The 16508-nt window shown below is 41.7% G+C and overlaps 1 protein-coding gene across 12 annotated transcripts in view; it reads right to left on the bottom strand.

Moving 5' to 3' along the window:
• The window catches only part of NFKB1 (nuclear factor kappa B subunit 1), a 133661-nt gene that overhangs the window by 27406 nt on the left and 89747 nt on the right, over window positions 1-16508 (bottom strand). For all 12 annotated transcript variants that reach the window (XR_004972901.1, XR_004972905.1, XR_004972906.1 and 9 more), the window contains 6 exons: window positions 15771-15929; window positions 14226-14330; window positions 12264-12355; window positions 10464-10602; window positions 3482-3625; window positions 2111-2200 (listed from right to left, as the gene is read on the bottom strand). Coding sequence is in view for 9 of the 12 variants with exons in the window: in XM_036340953.1 (XP_036196846.1) it covers window positions 2111-2200; window positions 3482-3625; window positions 10464-10602; window positions 12264-12355; window positions 14226-14330; window positions 15771-15929 (729 nt within the window). In the remaining 3 variants the exon portion in view is untranslated. The remainder of the gene's footprint in view (window positions 1-2110; window positions 2201-3481; window positions 3626-10463; window positions 10603-12263; window positions 12356-14225; window positions 14331-15770; window positions 15930-16508) is intronic.

Here is a 16508-nt window from a genome sequence, read left to right as displayed (position 1 = left end):
ACCACTCGCCTGCCTGCCTCATTGCCCCGAACCACCTCTGCCTGCCTACCTGATTACCTCTAACTGCTCACCTGCCTGCCTGATTGCCCCTAACCACTCACCTGCCTGCCTGATTGTCCTTAATTGCTTGCCTGCCTGCCTGATCGCCTCTAACCAATCTGCCTGCCTGCCTCATCACCCCTAACCACTCGCCTGCCTGCCTGATCACCCCTCACTGCTAGCCTGCCTGCCTTATCACCCCTAACTGCTTGCCTGCCTGCCTGATCACCCCTAACTGCCTCTGCCTTGGCCACCCACCTGCTGTAGCAGCCGCCTCTGCCTCAGCCCCCGTGGCTTCGTCCAGAAGGTTGTCTGGAAGGACGTCCGGAAGGCTGTTTGGCTGTCCAGTCTAATTAGCATATTACCCTTTTATTATTATAGACTAGAGGCCCGGTGCACAAAAATTTGTGCACTCGGGGGGGGGAGGGGGGTCCCTCAGCCCGGCCTGTGCCCTCTTGCAGTCTGGGACCCCTTGGGAGATAACGACCTGATGGCTTAGGCCTGCTCCCGGGTGGCAGAGGGCAGGTCCAATCCCTAGGTGCAGCCCCTGGTCGGGCTCAGAGCAGGGCCGATTGGGGAGTTGGGGCGCTGACCCCTGTCATACACAGAGCAGGGCGATCGGGAGGTTGTGATGCCACTCTCAGTCACGCTCAGGGTAGGGCCAATTGGGGGGTTGGGGCACCATCCCCTGTCACACTCAAGGCAGGGTCGATGGGGAAGTTGCGGCGCCATACCCTGTCATGCACAGAGCAGGGCTAATCAGGGGGTTGGGGCATTTCCCCCTGTCACTCACAGAGCAGGGCCCATCAGGGGGGTTGGGGCTCTGTACCCTGTCACTCACAGAGCAGGGCCAATCAGGGGATTGGGGTGCAGCCCCCTGTCACGCACAGAGCAGGGCCCATCAGGGGGTTGGGGCGCCGCCCTCTATCACCCACAGAGCAGGGCCGATCAGGGGGTTGGGGTGCCACCACTCTCACACTCAGGGCAGGGCCGATGGGGAGGTTACGGCTCTACCCCGTCACACACAGAGCAGGGCCTGTGGGGGGGGAGGGGGTTGGGGTGCCGCACCCTGTCACACACAGAGCAGGGCCAATCAGGGCGTTGGGGTGCCGCACCCTGTCACACACAGAGCTGCAGGGCGATCAGGGGGTTTGGGCGCTGCCCCCTGTCATGCTGATCCCGGTGCTGGGAGGCATATTACCCTTTTACTATGTAGGGTAGAGGCCTGGTGCATGGGTGGGTGCCGGCTGGTTTGCCCTGAAGGGTGTCCTGGATCAGGGTGGGGGTCCCCACTGGGGTGCCTGGCCAGCCTGGGTGAGGAGCTGAGGGCTGTTTTCAGGCTGGGGGTGACTGAAGCTCCCAACCACTCCTTTTTTTCTTTTTTTCTTTTTTATTCTGGGCCAGCTTTAGCTTTGAGGCTTGGCTCCAGCTCTTAGGCCTCCGCTGCTGAAAGTAGGTTTCTGGCCTTTGCCAGAATGTTACGATCCTGCGTTACAATGTTACAATGTTGCGATCCTGCTGGCTGAAGCCCGGCAGGTTTCTGGGGTTTTGTTTAGCTTCTATGTTTGTTACATAGTTGCTTGCATCTCAGAGGCCTGCAGCGGCAGGCGGGGAACGTTGGAGTCCTCCGTCACTGAAGCAAGCAAGCCTCATGTTAGTTTCAAGCTGCCTGGCTGCCATCTTGGCTGGCAGTTAATTTGCATATTGCCCTGATTAGCCAATGGGAAGGGTAGTGGTCGTACACCAATTACCATGTTTCTTTTTTATTAGATAGGATAGTCAAGTCTCAATATGTTCCTTTTTTAATGTCCTTTTCTTCCCCCCCCGCCCCCCCCCCTCGTTCACGCCACTTACAAAGTAAAAATGTAAGTATAAACATAGCATCAAGAGAATTCTCCTCAGGAAATAAAAAGTTTTTTTTAAAAGCATCTTCTTAGCTTATTTGCATTCATCATTTTTTTTTCAAGGTGATAATGCTGTTGTGATAAATAATGATAAAAAAGGATAAAAATCCTATTTGGCATTAAGTTTTTTCTTCTTTCCTCAGTATTAAAAAAAATGTATTACTTACCGTGCTTCATCCCAGCATTAGATTTAGTGGTTCCAGGGTGGAAGGTAATTCCACTGTATGTTGGAAATCCATAGTGGGGGAAGCCATATCCTGAAATGGCAAGTAAAACAAAGGAGCCCTCATGAGGTTTATTTTTTTACAAAGACTCAGCAACCTCAATGTCCCCCATCCAGGTGAGCACAGGCTTGGGTGTGGGAGGGCATTTGCCGGACACAGTTGAGAGTTAGCAAGATGCATCATGGGGGGGTCATGGATGAGCAGAGTTTGATTCTGACAAATTGACACCTGGGCAGGTCAGGCAGTGCCCAGGCTCGGGGCAGCACAGGGGAGTCCGTGCTGAAGAAAACCTCCCTCACCCGTGCAGGAGAGAGGCTAACGATGAGTGGTCACCACCCAGAGGCAGACTTGCCGACACAGAAGACAGGAAAATAACCGCTGGAGGAGAGTACGGAACCAACCAAAACACAGGAAAATATACTGACTTCTCAACAGAAACAGGGCTATCTGCTTATTCTCAGGCAATGTTGGTAGAAGCATAAACTGGTAAAAGTCCCTGGGAAAGCAGCTGGTCTTAGATGCTATACTCTTTGACCTAGTAATTTTACTTCAAAGAATCTAATCTTTAAAAAATCTGCAATAAAAGAAAAGCAACGTGGATAGAAGAGTTCAGTATAACACTTTACACAGAAAAAGGTGACAATAGTCAAGAAAGTCATATTATAGTCAGTTCACTTGAAGAACTATTATAGTCATTAAACTGGTGCTTAAAAGATATGCTTATGTGAAGTTGATATTACCTTGGGGAAATGGTTATGGCAACCCATTAGAGAAAAGCAGCATAAAGATTCTCTATATACAATCATGAATGTGATGATAATAACAGCTAAGACCAGTAAACGGATTAAAATACTGTGCGTAATAAGGATATGCACAGCTGTACTTGGGAAAATGAATAAATATAGACTATAATCTAGGAACAGAAAATATTAGAAGTCATGCCTTGGATAGTAGGATTTTATGTAGTTTGAAACTTTCTATAATTTTCAATGTTTGCAAAGAATACCAAAACAACGATGACACGACAAAAAATAAAAAGAGGGCATTTACCAAAATGTTAACAGAGGCCTTCTTTGACTAACTGGCCTTGGGTGGCTTTTTTTCTTTTTAGAGTTTTTGGTATTATCTACATGTTGTAAAATGAAATGGCACTTTTTTGAAAAAGTTATATTTGTTGGGAAATTTTAATTTAATGTATCACACTCAATAATGTCATAGCCACTCCACCCACAGATAAACTGGGAAATCTAGAGAAAGAAAATTCTCCCCTCTCCGATGTGAAAAAGCTTTAGAAAGAATAGACCTGGTTCATACCTGGACCGGTGGTTCCAGCGCCCCCTCCTCCACCGCCACTGCCGTACATGCCTCCACCTCCAGCCCCGGCACCGCCACCACCGCCGAAACTATCCGAGAAATTGGGCATGAGCTTCTGCCGCTTCCTCTGCACTTCCTCTTTATCTGTCGTTAAAGGAAGAGAAACCAGAGGAGAACAAATTGATTCAGTTCCAGTACTAGCCACAGAAAGAATATTGATTCCAATGGTATTTTTAAACACCTTAAAGGGAAACAGAAAGCAGCCAAGGAGGAAGAGATGCCAAATTTCAAGAAGCATTATATTTATTCCAGTGATACGAAGACCGAGAGCCAGCCTGAGAGACCACAGAACAGCACACACCCAAGTCCCCTCTGCAACAGTCTCTTAAGTCTCCAAAGTCATACAAATTAGGGAGACACTAAATTGCCCATCAAAGATTAAGATACTGAGTAAGAAAAACATTATTGAGCATTTTCACTTAGTCATACAGAACAGCTCTGGCTAACCGGCTAATGTTAATTATGTATCTCCCATGAGCTAAGATTTGGGCATACAGAGAAGTAGGACGTTATGTCTTTGCTGTCAAGAACCTCCCGATATAATGTGAAGGCCGTGGGGGAAACTTTGAGAGACAGCACCACAATGCGACACATGTTGAATGCATGGTGAAAACCAATGTTTTAGGAGTTCAAGGAAGGGCCTCAGGGAAGTGCCAGTGGGCTGGAAAATTCAGAAAAAGTCTCCTAGAATCAACTTTTTGTCAGGAGAGGACAACAGAAGGGTGTTCTGGAAAGAGGATACAGAGGGCGATAATGAAGGAAAGAGTGTGCACTGTCTATGTACGAGGACAGCATTAGGGCAGTTTAGCTGCAGTGAAAGTTTAGTATGAGGAATTCTTGAGAGACAGCCCTGATAGGAACCACACTGTGGAACACCTGGAGGGTGAACTGAAGGGGTTTAACTTACAGGCAGGAGAAACAGACAATGTTTTTGAACTGGGGAAAGATGTGTGGTGCTGGTATTGGAGGAAATTCATCTGTCACTGGTACATCGGACAAAATAAACAGGTCAAAGTAAGCCCTGACAGGTGTGGTTCAGTGGGTTGGAGCATCGTTTCATACACCAAAAGGTGGCAAGTTCCATTCCTGGTCAGGGCATATACCCAGGATGTGGGTTTGATCCCCAGTCGGGGAATGTGTGGGAGGCAACCGATGGGTGTTTCTCTCTCACATCAATGTTAAGCTCTCTCTCTTTCTCTCTTCCTTTCTTTCTCTGAAATCAATAATAATAATAAAAAAGAGTCAAAGTGAGAGACAGAGACAGTGCAGACTTAAGTTGACGAAGACTGTTCTTTGGTTACCATGGTAATGAAAATAGGTGGAGCCCAGAAGTACAATGAAAGAGGGGTCTGTCACCCGTGGGGTGATGGATGAGAGAGGAAGGCTAAAGGTCTGTGACTACTACTGGACTAAAATATAGTGACTGTCAAGGTCTAGGTACTCGTTAGACCCTTCCCTCATTCCTCGTGTAGTTGCTCTATTTTTCTTTTGTTTCTCTCTATCAGTGCTTCTTACTAGCTCCACTGCCCCGCTGAGTCCTGGCACTACCTCTGTGGTCTATTGTTCCATTCTTGTTTCTTCTTTCTGTTTCCCTTTCTCTTCTCTGATTTCCCTACTATTAATTTGTTTCCTCCCTTCTCTCTTTCGGGCCGAAGGAATAAAAATAAAAGATTTTTATTTAAATGGAATACACAGTCAATGTGGTATCCTTTTTTCCCCATCAGCAGCCAACTGTCCTATTTCTGATTTTTCAATGTCAGTTGTGGCCTCTGTTTATGTGCAGAAATAAATATTTTCCCTTCTTTCTAATCCTGCAGCTGTTTCCGTCATCTCAGGGCTAGGAAGAATGCTGCTGTTTAATGATGTTCTCTCGATCATCCGAGTGCAGATGAAAGATGAAGCAGGGGGAAGTAGGGGAGCAAAGTGCACTTAGAAAATCATCGTTTAAAAACTGGTCATGTCCAGACTTGTTAGGAAGAAAAATTTTTTTTAAATTTTGTTTTGTTAATTCTTAGCCAAGGAGGGTCAACTCTGAAGACACTGTGCTTCCACAGAAAGAGCTGACTCAACGTGGAGAAACACCAACAATTTCCTTACCAAAGGGTTTGGACAGATTTATCAAATTTTCCACCAGTTGTACAATAACTAATCGTCATACTTATTTACTCCTCCTATAAACTGTTGCACTCACAGAGAATATTATTTTATTAGGAATATGAAACAGGAGAGGGACACATAGCAACTTATTCATCTTTAGAAAGAAATGATATCTACTGATGTGCTTCCTAGCACAGAGATCATTTTGTATTTGCTATGTATTTCTTTTGACTTATAAAGCAGATGTCCATTGGTTATATTTCACTCTAAAATTTTAAGGGTCAACTTAAAAAACTACCCTATAGCCACTAAAAATTTCAATGACAAGAAATTGATACAGAAAATTCCATGTGATAAGCTTTTTAATTAAAAAAAAATCTACAGTCTAAATGTCCATGGAGTTGAAGATTACATGAAGATTTTCACACTGGGCTCATGTATCCTTGTGGTCTGCCTCCGACAGTGGCACCATGGGATGCACTATGCGACATCAACCTAATTCTAGAAGGGACCTAAGCCTAGAATGCCGCTCACTATAAGCCCTTCTTTTACAGGAGAGGAACCGAAGCTAAGATGATTAAAGGACCTGTTTGAGGTCAGGGCAGAGTAAAGATCAGGTCCAAAGTCTAGTGAGCTTTCCATTTTAGTAAGCTGCTATTCTTTGGGAAACATAATCTAACATAAACATATAATTTAAATATTATATTGTTTCTTCCTAATCTCCATCTTTTCAGACTGAAAAGTCACATGGTCTTCCTTTGCTTTTGCATAGCCATTTCTCACCTATTTTTTTTTCCCTTGCCAATCATCCATCTCTTGATTATTTTAACTGTCTTCCCTGGACTCAAACATCTCCATGGAGTTTTTATGAAGGACAATGCCAATGACATAGAGGATGCAGAGTTCAGGGCTGGATGGTTCTGAATAATGAGAAGAATATGCTACTATTTTTTAAAATCTAATCTCCTACTTGATGGCACTCCACAAATTACTGGCCTTTTGGATGAGGCTGGAAGCTTGGATGATCAATCAATAAGTCAGCTCTCAGATTATTTAATGAGCATCTATTATGTGACACATACTGTTCTAGATGCTGGAGGTGTAGCAATTAACATGAAAAGCCAAATCTGTGATCCAAAGAGTATTTCTCTTGCTGGAGGTAGGAAGAAGACAATAGACACATAAATTAGTAGAGAAGACAATTTTATATACTGATAAAAATAATGAAGAATATAAATTTAGACAATGGGGTAGGGAGTGACTGCAGGGGATGGGAGCAGTGGAAAGTGTGTACAATGACTTCTGAGAAATGGGTTGCATAGTTTGGATCATTTTCATACATTTACTCTTATGTGAACTGGCCTGCTATTTTTCTGATTGGTCACATGCCTGGTGTGATTGGCTCTCCTTGTGATTATTTCACTTTGGGATTTTATAATCCAGGAGGTTTTAGAGGCTAAGATAATTTGTTATCTTCAATATAAAGTTCTTATCTCACAATGTACGTTGGTCATTCTTTCTGTGGAGCTCAACTGCTAACTCTTATTTTTCTAGATCAGTGGTTCTCAACCTTCTGGCCCTTTAAATACAGTTCCTCATGTTGTGACCCAACCATAAAATTATTTTCGTTGCTACTTCATAACTGTAATGTTGCTACTGTTATGAATCGTAATGTAAATATCTGATATGCAGGATGGTCTTAGGCGACCTCTGTGAAAAGGTCGTTGGATCACCAAAGGGGTCGCGACCCATAGGTTGAGAACCGCTGTTCTAGGTGGTTCTTTTTTTTTTTTTTTTAAATTTTGTTTTGTTAATTCTTAGCTGAGGATATTTTTTCCAATGATTCTTAGAGAGAGTGGAAGGAGGGGGAGGGACACACAGAGAGAAACATCAATGTGAGAGAGACACCTTGATTGGTTGCCTCATTGGCGCCCCAACCAGGGCCGGGGATTGAGCCTGCTACGGAGCTACGTGCCCTTGACCAAACTTAACCTGGGACCTTCACTCTGCAGGCCGATGCTCTATCCACTGAGCCACACTGGCCAGGGCCAGATGGTTCTTCTCTTTTTGTTTGTATTGCATGGAGCTTTTAGTCAATGGTAGCCTGGAAGGTAAGTGCTTGAAGCATTTGGCTGGGATTTTGTACTTTCCAGACACCCTGTTCTCTAAGCCCACCATCAGATAGCTCCTACCACGATAGGGGAGCAGTGAAAGTAATATTCTGCACGCATGCCTCCTGTATCATAGTCTCCTGATGCCTAGGTACCACTGGGAAAGGGAGACATGCAGCCTAGAAGCCAAGCTCAGCTTTTAATGTTTCTAGGCTCATACATATCTGGGTTTCCCCTTTAAACACAAATTTCTGTGTTAGAAAAACTGTCATTATTTTGAAGACATTTCAGGGCAAGAAATCTATTTTCTTTTCTCAGAAAGTAAAAAGAAAATTTGTCTACTTTTAAAGGGGGATGTTTAATCTAAAGCAGTGATTTCCAAGTTTTATGTAGACTGAAGCATTCAGAAGACCCCAGGCAGCTCCTGGGTGGAAAAGTGAAGAACGGTTAGAGAGCGTCTGGGAAAGGTGAAGTGGGCAGAGCGTCCACCTCTGTTTTACCAGAGCCTATCAGGTTTATATACTGGGATGGTGCATGGAATTTCATGTGAAGGGAAAGGGCTCCGCTGCTGACAATGTTTTCCAATCTCCAGTCACGGAACGCACTATAAATGTGACTCATCAGTGGAGAGGTCACAACCTCAGAAAAGAAACAAGAACTCAGGAAGCATCTAAATGCTCTGCCACAACATGAAGTCTAGGAAAAGAAAGTCCTTAAAATCACCCATCACGTTACTGTCAGAGGATCCAACACATGTGTGGACTGTGGCGAAGGTGCCTTCGTGATTTCCAACCTCGGGCAGCACTGGTGCCCTGGGACAATCATGTACTAAACTCCATCTTTGGTCTCACTTCCCTTTAGTCCAGGGGTTTCCAATTTTGTTTGTGCCATGGCCCAGTTTTCAGTCTGTGAAGTCTTTGGATTCCTTCTTAGAATCAGTTTTCTTTCTTTCTTTTTTTTTTTTTTTTAAATATATTTTATTGGTTTTTTTACAGAGAGGAAGGGAGAGAGATAGAGAGTTAGAAACATCGATGAGAGAGAAACATCGATCAGCTGCCTCCTGCACACCCCCTACTGGGGATGTGCCCGCAACCAAGGTACATGCCCTTGACCGGAATCGAACCTGGGAACTTTCAGTCCGCGGGCTGACGCTCTATCCACTGAGCCAAACCGGTTTCGGCTAGAATCAGTTTTCAATAGGTAAAATACTAGATAGGACCACAAAAAAGCTAGTTATATTAAAGTACATGTCTCTTTATGGACTCCTTAGGGGTCAGTGGGCACCAGAAAAAGAAATACCTGTTACATTCAATACTGAGTTCCCCACCCCACTCTCTCTTGAGTTCCACTCCTCTCTCTCTCTTTTTTTTTTTTTTAAAAAAAAAATTTTTTTTTTATTGATATTTTACAGAGAGGAAGGGAGAGGGATAGAGAGCTAGAAACATCGATCAGCTGCCTCCTGCATACCCCTTACTGGGGACGTGCCCGCAACCAAGGTACATGCCCTTGACCGGAATCGAACGTGGGACCCTTGAGTCCGCAGGCCGACGCTCTATCCACTGAGCCAAACAGGTTAGGGCCCATTCCTCTCTCTTAATTGGCCTATTAGGAATTTGCCACGAGAACCTAAAGCACAACAACTTAACTTCCTAGGACCATCTATGACTTCTGAATTATTCCCTCACCTCCTACTCAACCAGCATCTGGGTCCTCTTGACACCATCACAGAACTACCTTTTACGCTCACCTTCTCCTCTCATTCTTTGCACTACTGCCTTTAATAATCTCACCACTTCTCACTTGGGTTTTTGCTTCACTCTTCTGACTCACTGCTGCTCAGATAGTTTTCCCAGTGTTTATGTAAAGAAGTCAGAGCCATCATTCCAAATTCAAACAGGCCAGGTCGTTCCCCTCTCCAGAATCAATACAAAGTTCTTTAGCTGCCAATCCCAGCACGTCAGAGCCTGGCCCTGGCCTTCCTGTCCGGCCTTCCTTCGCCTCAGGAGTCCGTTTCAGTGCTCATAATGCTCACTTTTCTCTGAACAGATATAAATTGTTTCAGCTCCTCAAATTTCTGAAGCCTAGGGAACACTCTCCCTTTTCCCTTTCACACCCAGATACTGAAGTATATCCCCAATTTTAAGGACCTTGAAGAAGGCTTCTTCTAGGTGGCTTTAGAAGCAAGGGCTCTCTTTCTTCAGCAGTCTATGTGTTTGTGGACGCTTCACTTATGCAAATAATTAATCCGCACTATAACTTTTTAAGGGGACTATGCTCTCCCCGTCCTGGTGTGTCTTTTGTGAGGAAAAGAACAGTGGTTTATTCATTTTTATAGTTCTGCACCGCAAGGGGGTTGAGTCTTCTGTTCGCCTGCCTGAGGCCTGTGGGTAGAGTGGCTGACTCTCTGACACAGGGAGCCTTATCTTGTCATCTCTGCTGCCTGAACCCTGTATTACTCAATAAATGATAGTTGCAAATTCTCCATTGTCTAAATCTCATATAAGCTTGGTGAAGATGACTTTATTTTAAAAAGGCTGGACTTAATTCCATGACCCCAACATAGTATATTAACTTCTCTCTCCTCTAAAAAATAAGTACCCTGGATCCAGGGGACAGTTACCAGGAAGTGGTTGAAAGGTGACTAATTGATATTTGCTAATAATAAGCTTGTCCTCTTATTGAAACAGTAGCCACAGTATAGACAACCAAGTTACCTTTGATTTCAGGGTAGTACAGAAAAGGTTTTGGTTCACTCGTTTCTAAGTCAGATTTCCTCCGAAGTTGGACGAACACGGAAGCTGGTTTGGTAATATTGACGTCTTTATACTTCGGTGTTTTGAAGACGATGGCAAACTGCAGAATACAAAGGTCCAAATGTTAAGGTAGGATTACTTTTTTTCTAACAATTATACTTATTAAACACACTATGCACTATGTTTAGATACAGTGTACAAAAGAAAATACAGTACTCTAGAGAAAGTTACAAACTCAGAATTCTATACCCAATCACTTTATCTAAACTGCCATTGTGAAACTGAAGCAAGGTTGTGCTGATGTATTACAGATCTTTATTATTTCATTTATCTAATAATTCCGATGTCTTCACTTGTACATAATCATGTGAAAAAAATACACAGCAGACACCTTTTCCTCTTTTAAATCAGCCTTAAAAGCTTCCAAGATTATCTGCAGCGACATCAGAAAGACTGGTTTTGGGATGAGGGAGATGAGGAAGGTGGTACTATTATCAGCCTACAGGCCTGTTGATGAAGACAGGTAACTAAACCCTTCAAGGAAGACATCATCACAAGGCCTGTTTATTCTGAGGTGAGACTGGCCAAGGCTCAGGGCATATACAGGGCTTTCTGTAACACCTCTGGCATTTTTACTTATAAGTTTGACTTTTTGACTATAATATATTCATAGAAATAAAGATTTTTTTAAAAAATATAAAAACGTATATAATGGCATACATAGAAATTTCTTCTTGCCATTCCTATCCACCATTCAAGCAATTCTTACTGTTTCCTTGCCACTCACTCCCACTCCCCAGAGGTAAACACAGAGAATTTATTAATTTCTTTTGTATTCTTCCAGAGTTTCTTTATGGATGTGCAAATATGAACATAGACTCTTTTAAATACACACGTGTTATATTTATCTTTTAAAATGTTTTAATGTTGTATCTTCGAGATGTTTTCATATTAGTTCATAGAGTACTCATTATTTTTAATAAATGCATAATATTCCATCACATAGATACAACATTATTTAATTAGCCACATATTGATGGATATTTGGATTGTGTCCTTGTGTGTGTGTGTGTGTGTGAAAATAGTATTCCTCAGTCACTTAGAGTAATTAAGATGGGATTTAGCATTTTCATCTCTTAGTCATATAAACATGATAACATTAGCCTCAATTAGAAGACTCTTCCTTTCAATGCTTTTTATTAGAATACCCTTGTAGCACGCTTGGCCATAATTATTCTAGTAGAACATTGTTATGAACTGATTGTGTCCATCTCCCCCAAATTCGTATGTCTAATGTAGCAGCACTTGGATATCAGGCTTTTTATGGATAAAATTAATGTTAAATGAGGTCATAGGGCAGGGCCCTGATTAGTGTCCTTATAAGAAGAGACACCAGAGAGCTTACTCTCTCTACCCTGAGAGGACACATTGAGAAGGCAGCATCTGGAAGCCAGGAAGAGAGCTCTCACCAGAAACCGACCCTGTCAAATCTTGATCTGGAACTTCTAGCCTCCAGAACTGTGAGAAAATAAATTTCTGTTGTTTAATCCACCCAGTCTATGGTGCTGTTATAGAACCTTTCCCATAAATTTATGGTAGATACCTTTTCTGAACGACCTATAAGAATCTTAAATATAGTACTCTTTTATGAAAGTTAAATAAATATTTATAATTTTTCCTTTTTCATATATGGAAACTATTTAGTAAATTTAGTAAAACTATTTAGTAAATTTCAACATATCATCATCATCATCCACTTACTTGTCTATGAACATCTGTTGGGGAAAAATCTCCAAATCCTTCCCAGATTCCACCATTTTCCTCCTCTTCATAAAATCGAATCTGGATGTCATCTGCAAACAGGCACAGTCAGGTGTATAATTTCACATAGTGTAATTATATTTATACACATGCTGGAAAAAGTTGGTTCCAGATTCTACCTACTATGTACTTAAATTTTTGAAAGTACTGTAATTAATAAGAAATTGACTTTTTAATAATTTAAAATTGGTACAAATCACTGAATTTTTTATTAGTTACCGCAGTAATGGGCCCCAGGTTTCATTTACAATGACAGATTTACCTATTCGAGTTTTCTCTTACTCAATCTTTGACCTTCCCACTTCTCCATCTCTAAACCAATCCACTCCTGAGAAAGATGAAGGACAGTGAGGAATATCAGAATCCCGAAATGTGGTTCAACTCAATAAAGATTTACATAATAATATTTAATTTATATAAATTTATTATATGGCAGACACAGTTCTAAGTGATTTATATGTATATATTAACTGATTTAATCCTCACAATAATTTTGTAGATGTGCTATTAATATCTTCATTTTGCAGAAGAAAAACTAAGGTCCGGAGAGGTTAAGTAATTTATCCAAAATTGAAGAGCAGTAAATGGAGAAACCAGGATTTGAACACAGACAGTATAGTTCTGACTTAAATATTCTACTATTAAACATTCTCCTATACTGCCTCACTATAATACTTTATTAATCCTTACTGGACAACTGTTAAAAATATTAAGTTCGTCAAGTCCCTTCAGATTAAATTTAGAATGCCGACATTTCACACCAGTCATGGATTTTACTTTTGCAGAAATATGACAGTGTAACCCAGGTTGGCATCTCCCTGGCTTGCCCAGGAATCTGGAAATGTGTATTACTTGAATAGAATGGGTTTAAAAAAAATGTTGACAATCAGGATAAGCAGAGAAAGTGTAATTTTTTTTTTGATAAAGACATATACATTTACCTTAAAGTCTGATTTATTTTTTCAGACTTTTTACCTCAGAGCATTTAGCCTCAAATGAGAATTTTCTTCTTTTTAAAGCCACAATTCACTTATTTAGGGGCTCTATTTCCAGTTGTCTATCTGCTTACTTTAAAAATGCTCCTCACTTTGCAGTGAGAAGATCTTTATTATACTATACTTCCAATCATTTTTTTTAAAAATGAGTGAAGTTTGAGAAAATAATAAAATCTCTGTAAGCTTTTTCTAATTTATTAATCTATATTTCACATGATTAATGTCAAGAACCTTTTCTGAAGATCAAAATTACTCTTTCTTTTCCTTAGCTGACATCACAATGTCCTGTGAAGGCAGCTGGAGAAGCTCTCCCAGCAAATTAAGCCTGAAACATCACTGGAGGCAAAAATGACAACACAACTCAGGGCAGATTCTTTGAAAAAGATGACAATGCTGGAAAGCCAGATGGCAGCCGGAAAAGAGGAAGAACAAACATGAGATGGATTGACTCCATAAAAGAAGCCACAGGCATGAGTCTCCAGGAGCTGAGCAGGGCTGTTGAGGACAGGACCCTGTGGACATTGCTCATTCATAGGATGGCCGGGAGTCAGAGCTGACTCATGGCACAGCATGTAATAGACACAAACATTAGTGTGTGTGTGTGTGTGTGTGTGTGTGTGTGTGTGTGTGTTTGAAGCATGGACTATTTCTCATTTCTGTTAGTTTAACTAAGTTCAGATACTAAACTTTGAAGCATAAAAACATTGACATGTCACTGATTACCATCATTTTAGAATTTCTCTTTACTTCCGTTGAAAAATTTTAAATGAATTAGTTGGGTTTAAAAAAATACAGATACAGTTGGAAGAGGTGAAATGTGAAACGTTAAAGGAATCTCCACTGACAAAAAGTGACTCACAGACACACTCAAAATATTTCACATCTTGGGATCACGTCATATATTTACCTTTCTGAACCTTGTCACAGAGAAGATAAATCTCTTCCCCTCCAGTTACGCATCCAGCTGTCCTGTCCATTCGTACAATTTTCAAGTTGGACGCGTTGGGGGCTTCTGTCCACAGGAGGAAAGCAAAGACCATCCTGAGTTAGCCTCCGCTCCACAAGCACCTGGTTTGTCCTCATAAGCCGATCTCTTCTGAGGGACCCTGCCCTTAGCACAGACTAAACAAATGCAAATCTAAACGGATGCTTTCACTCAGATTGTTTTAGCAAGGACACAAATGAAACAAAAATGCTTTCTGGAGTCTGCAGAGCACTCTTGGGTATGGGTCATTCATTACCACCCAACAGAGGAGGCCGAGAGGAGCAGTCTCGGTTTCTCCCACTAACACAGTCAAGGAGACCGAGACAGAAAGAAAGAGCTCAGGGAGGAACGAAGCCATGGGTTGGTGGAATTTCAATTAGGTCAAGACGTAGCCCAAGCTTATTTCCACGATACTGATGTACCATTTACAAGAGTCCTATGAATTTAGGAGAAACACCATTTTCTTAACCTATCTATTAACTTTTATTCTACGAAAAGGAAAAATGGAGATGCTATATTTCTTTTCCCCAAACTAAATTAGAATTCTGTGTGGTTAGGGGCAAAAGTTTTGTGTGGTAATGGTATAAAGCTTCCTTTTTTCTTGTTCCCCCAACACCTGCATTTTGAGATGAACTTTGATATATGAGTCTACATCATTTTATAACTCTTTCACTTCCTTTCAAACGTGTTTAAATTAGAGAAATCAGTTAGTTGTCCTTGGAGCCTGGAGTTTCCTACTCAGGCCAAACCCTAGAAACTGTCAGTGAGCCTACGTGGTGCACTTGCAGGCTTTCTGGGAATATCTGTTTCATAAATCTCACACATACCAAAAATTTTACTACACAAATTTGTATGGTAAATTTGAAGAGCATTGTAAAACTCTTTAAAAATTCTAGGAACCACAGACTAAAATAGAAATTTGAAGCCACATACTATCTATGCTGCTCTCTCAGTTAACCTGAAGTTTCTATCTTGATAAGGCTATCAAAAATGTGAGAATTAGGTGGGTAAGAAAAATAGTTGTCTTTTATTAACTTTTGTTCAGACTCCCAAAGGGAAAAATTAAGATACTTTTCTCATCTAAGAGCACAAACGCTATGCCCTCATAGCAAGGCCTTGGTAAGGAATAAGAGTTTGGGCATTACATGTGAAAGACTAAAATGCACATCTGAGAGAGGATAACTACATTTACTGAGCCCCTTTTAACATTTCAACCTTTTTCCTAACTTATCTTTATTGCTGAAAGTATTACAGATGTCTCTCTCTTCCCTCCTGACCCCCTCCACCCCGACATCAACTTTTTACATTAGATTTTAGTATTCCCGTTTTGTAGATGATAAACATGAGGTTCCAAGTAATTAATTACTTGCCCGGGGACTCAGAGCTAGTAAGTAACTGCCAGGGCAGGCTGCAAGTCTGTTCTTGACATTACACGGAGCTGCCTCCCATGAAAAGTCAAGCACTCACTGCTGTCGTAGATGGCATCTGATACCACGGGTTCCAGGGGCCTGGTGAAGCTGCCGGTGCTGTCGGGGAGGAAAGCTGTAAACATGAGCCGCACCACGCTGAGGTCCATCTCCTTTGCCTGCTGAAGAGCTGCCTGGCGGATGATCTCCTTTTCCCGATCTAGGACCATACAGCACAGGGCAAGGATGAAGAGAGAACATTTTAGATGGAGTGCTTTTATCAAGCCCCAGTAACATAAGCTTGAAATGAAAATTTTTTTTTTTAATTCTTCATGTTGTTAATAAAAATTTTAAATTTATCCCATGTATGTCATCCAAAATTAAAGCCATCTAAAGAAGACTTGCATTTCCTGTGGATTACAGTAAAATCTGTCCTCCATGTAGCAAAGTGCCTCTCCTTTCCTCTCTCTCCACGAACTCTCCCTTTTCTCTCTACAGTAAGAGTTGAAGATACAAACAATGTGAAGGACTAGAATGTAATAAACCACTGTGCATCAGTGGTTTAGTGAAATGTGAAAATTAAGTATCCCAAAACTCTTTGAGCACAGAGACTGTGTTCATTCCACAGTGCCTAGCACCCTCCTTTGCACAGAGTAGGTACTCAGAAAGTACTTTTGAAGCAACTAAATGACTCAACTACATTTGGCTCCTTCCTTCTCCCTGATGGAACTTTCATGCTGATGGATATAATCATAATTATCTTATATCATAAAAGGTGATAATTCAGGTGATGAGGACA

This window comes from Myotis myotis, unplaced genomic scaffold (genome assembly GCF_014108235.1).
Source record: "Myotis myotis isolate mMyoMyo1 unplaced genomic scaffold, mMyoMyo1.p scaffold_m19_p_1, whole genome shotgun sequence".
In the NCBI taxonomy this organism is placed as follows: Eukaryota; Metazoa; Chordata; class Mammalia; order Chiroptera; family Vespertilionidae; genus Myotis; species Myotis myotis.
This window is presented reverse-complemented; position numbering and strand designations above follow the sequence as displayed.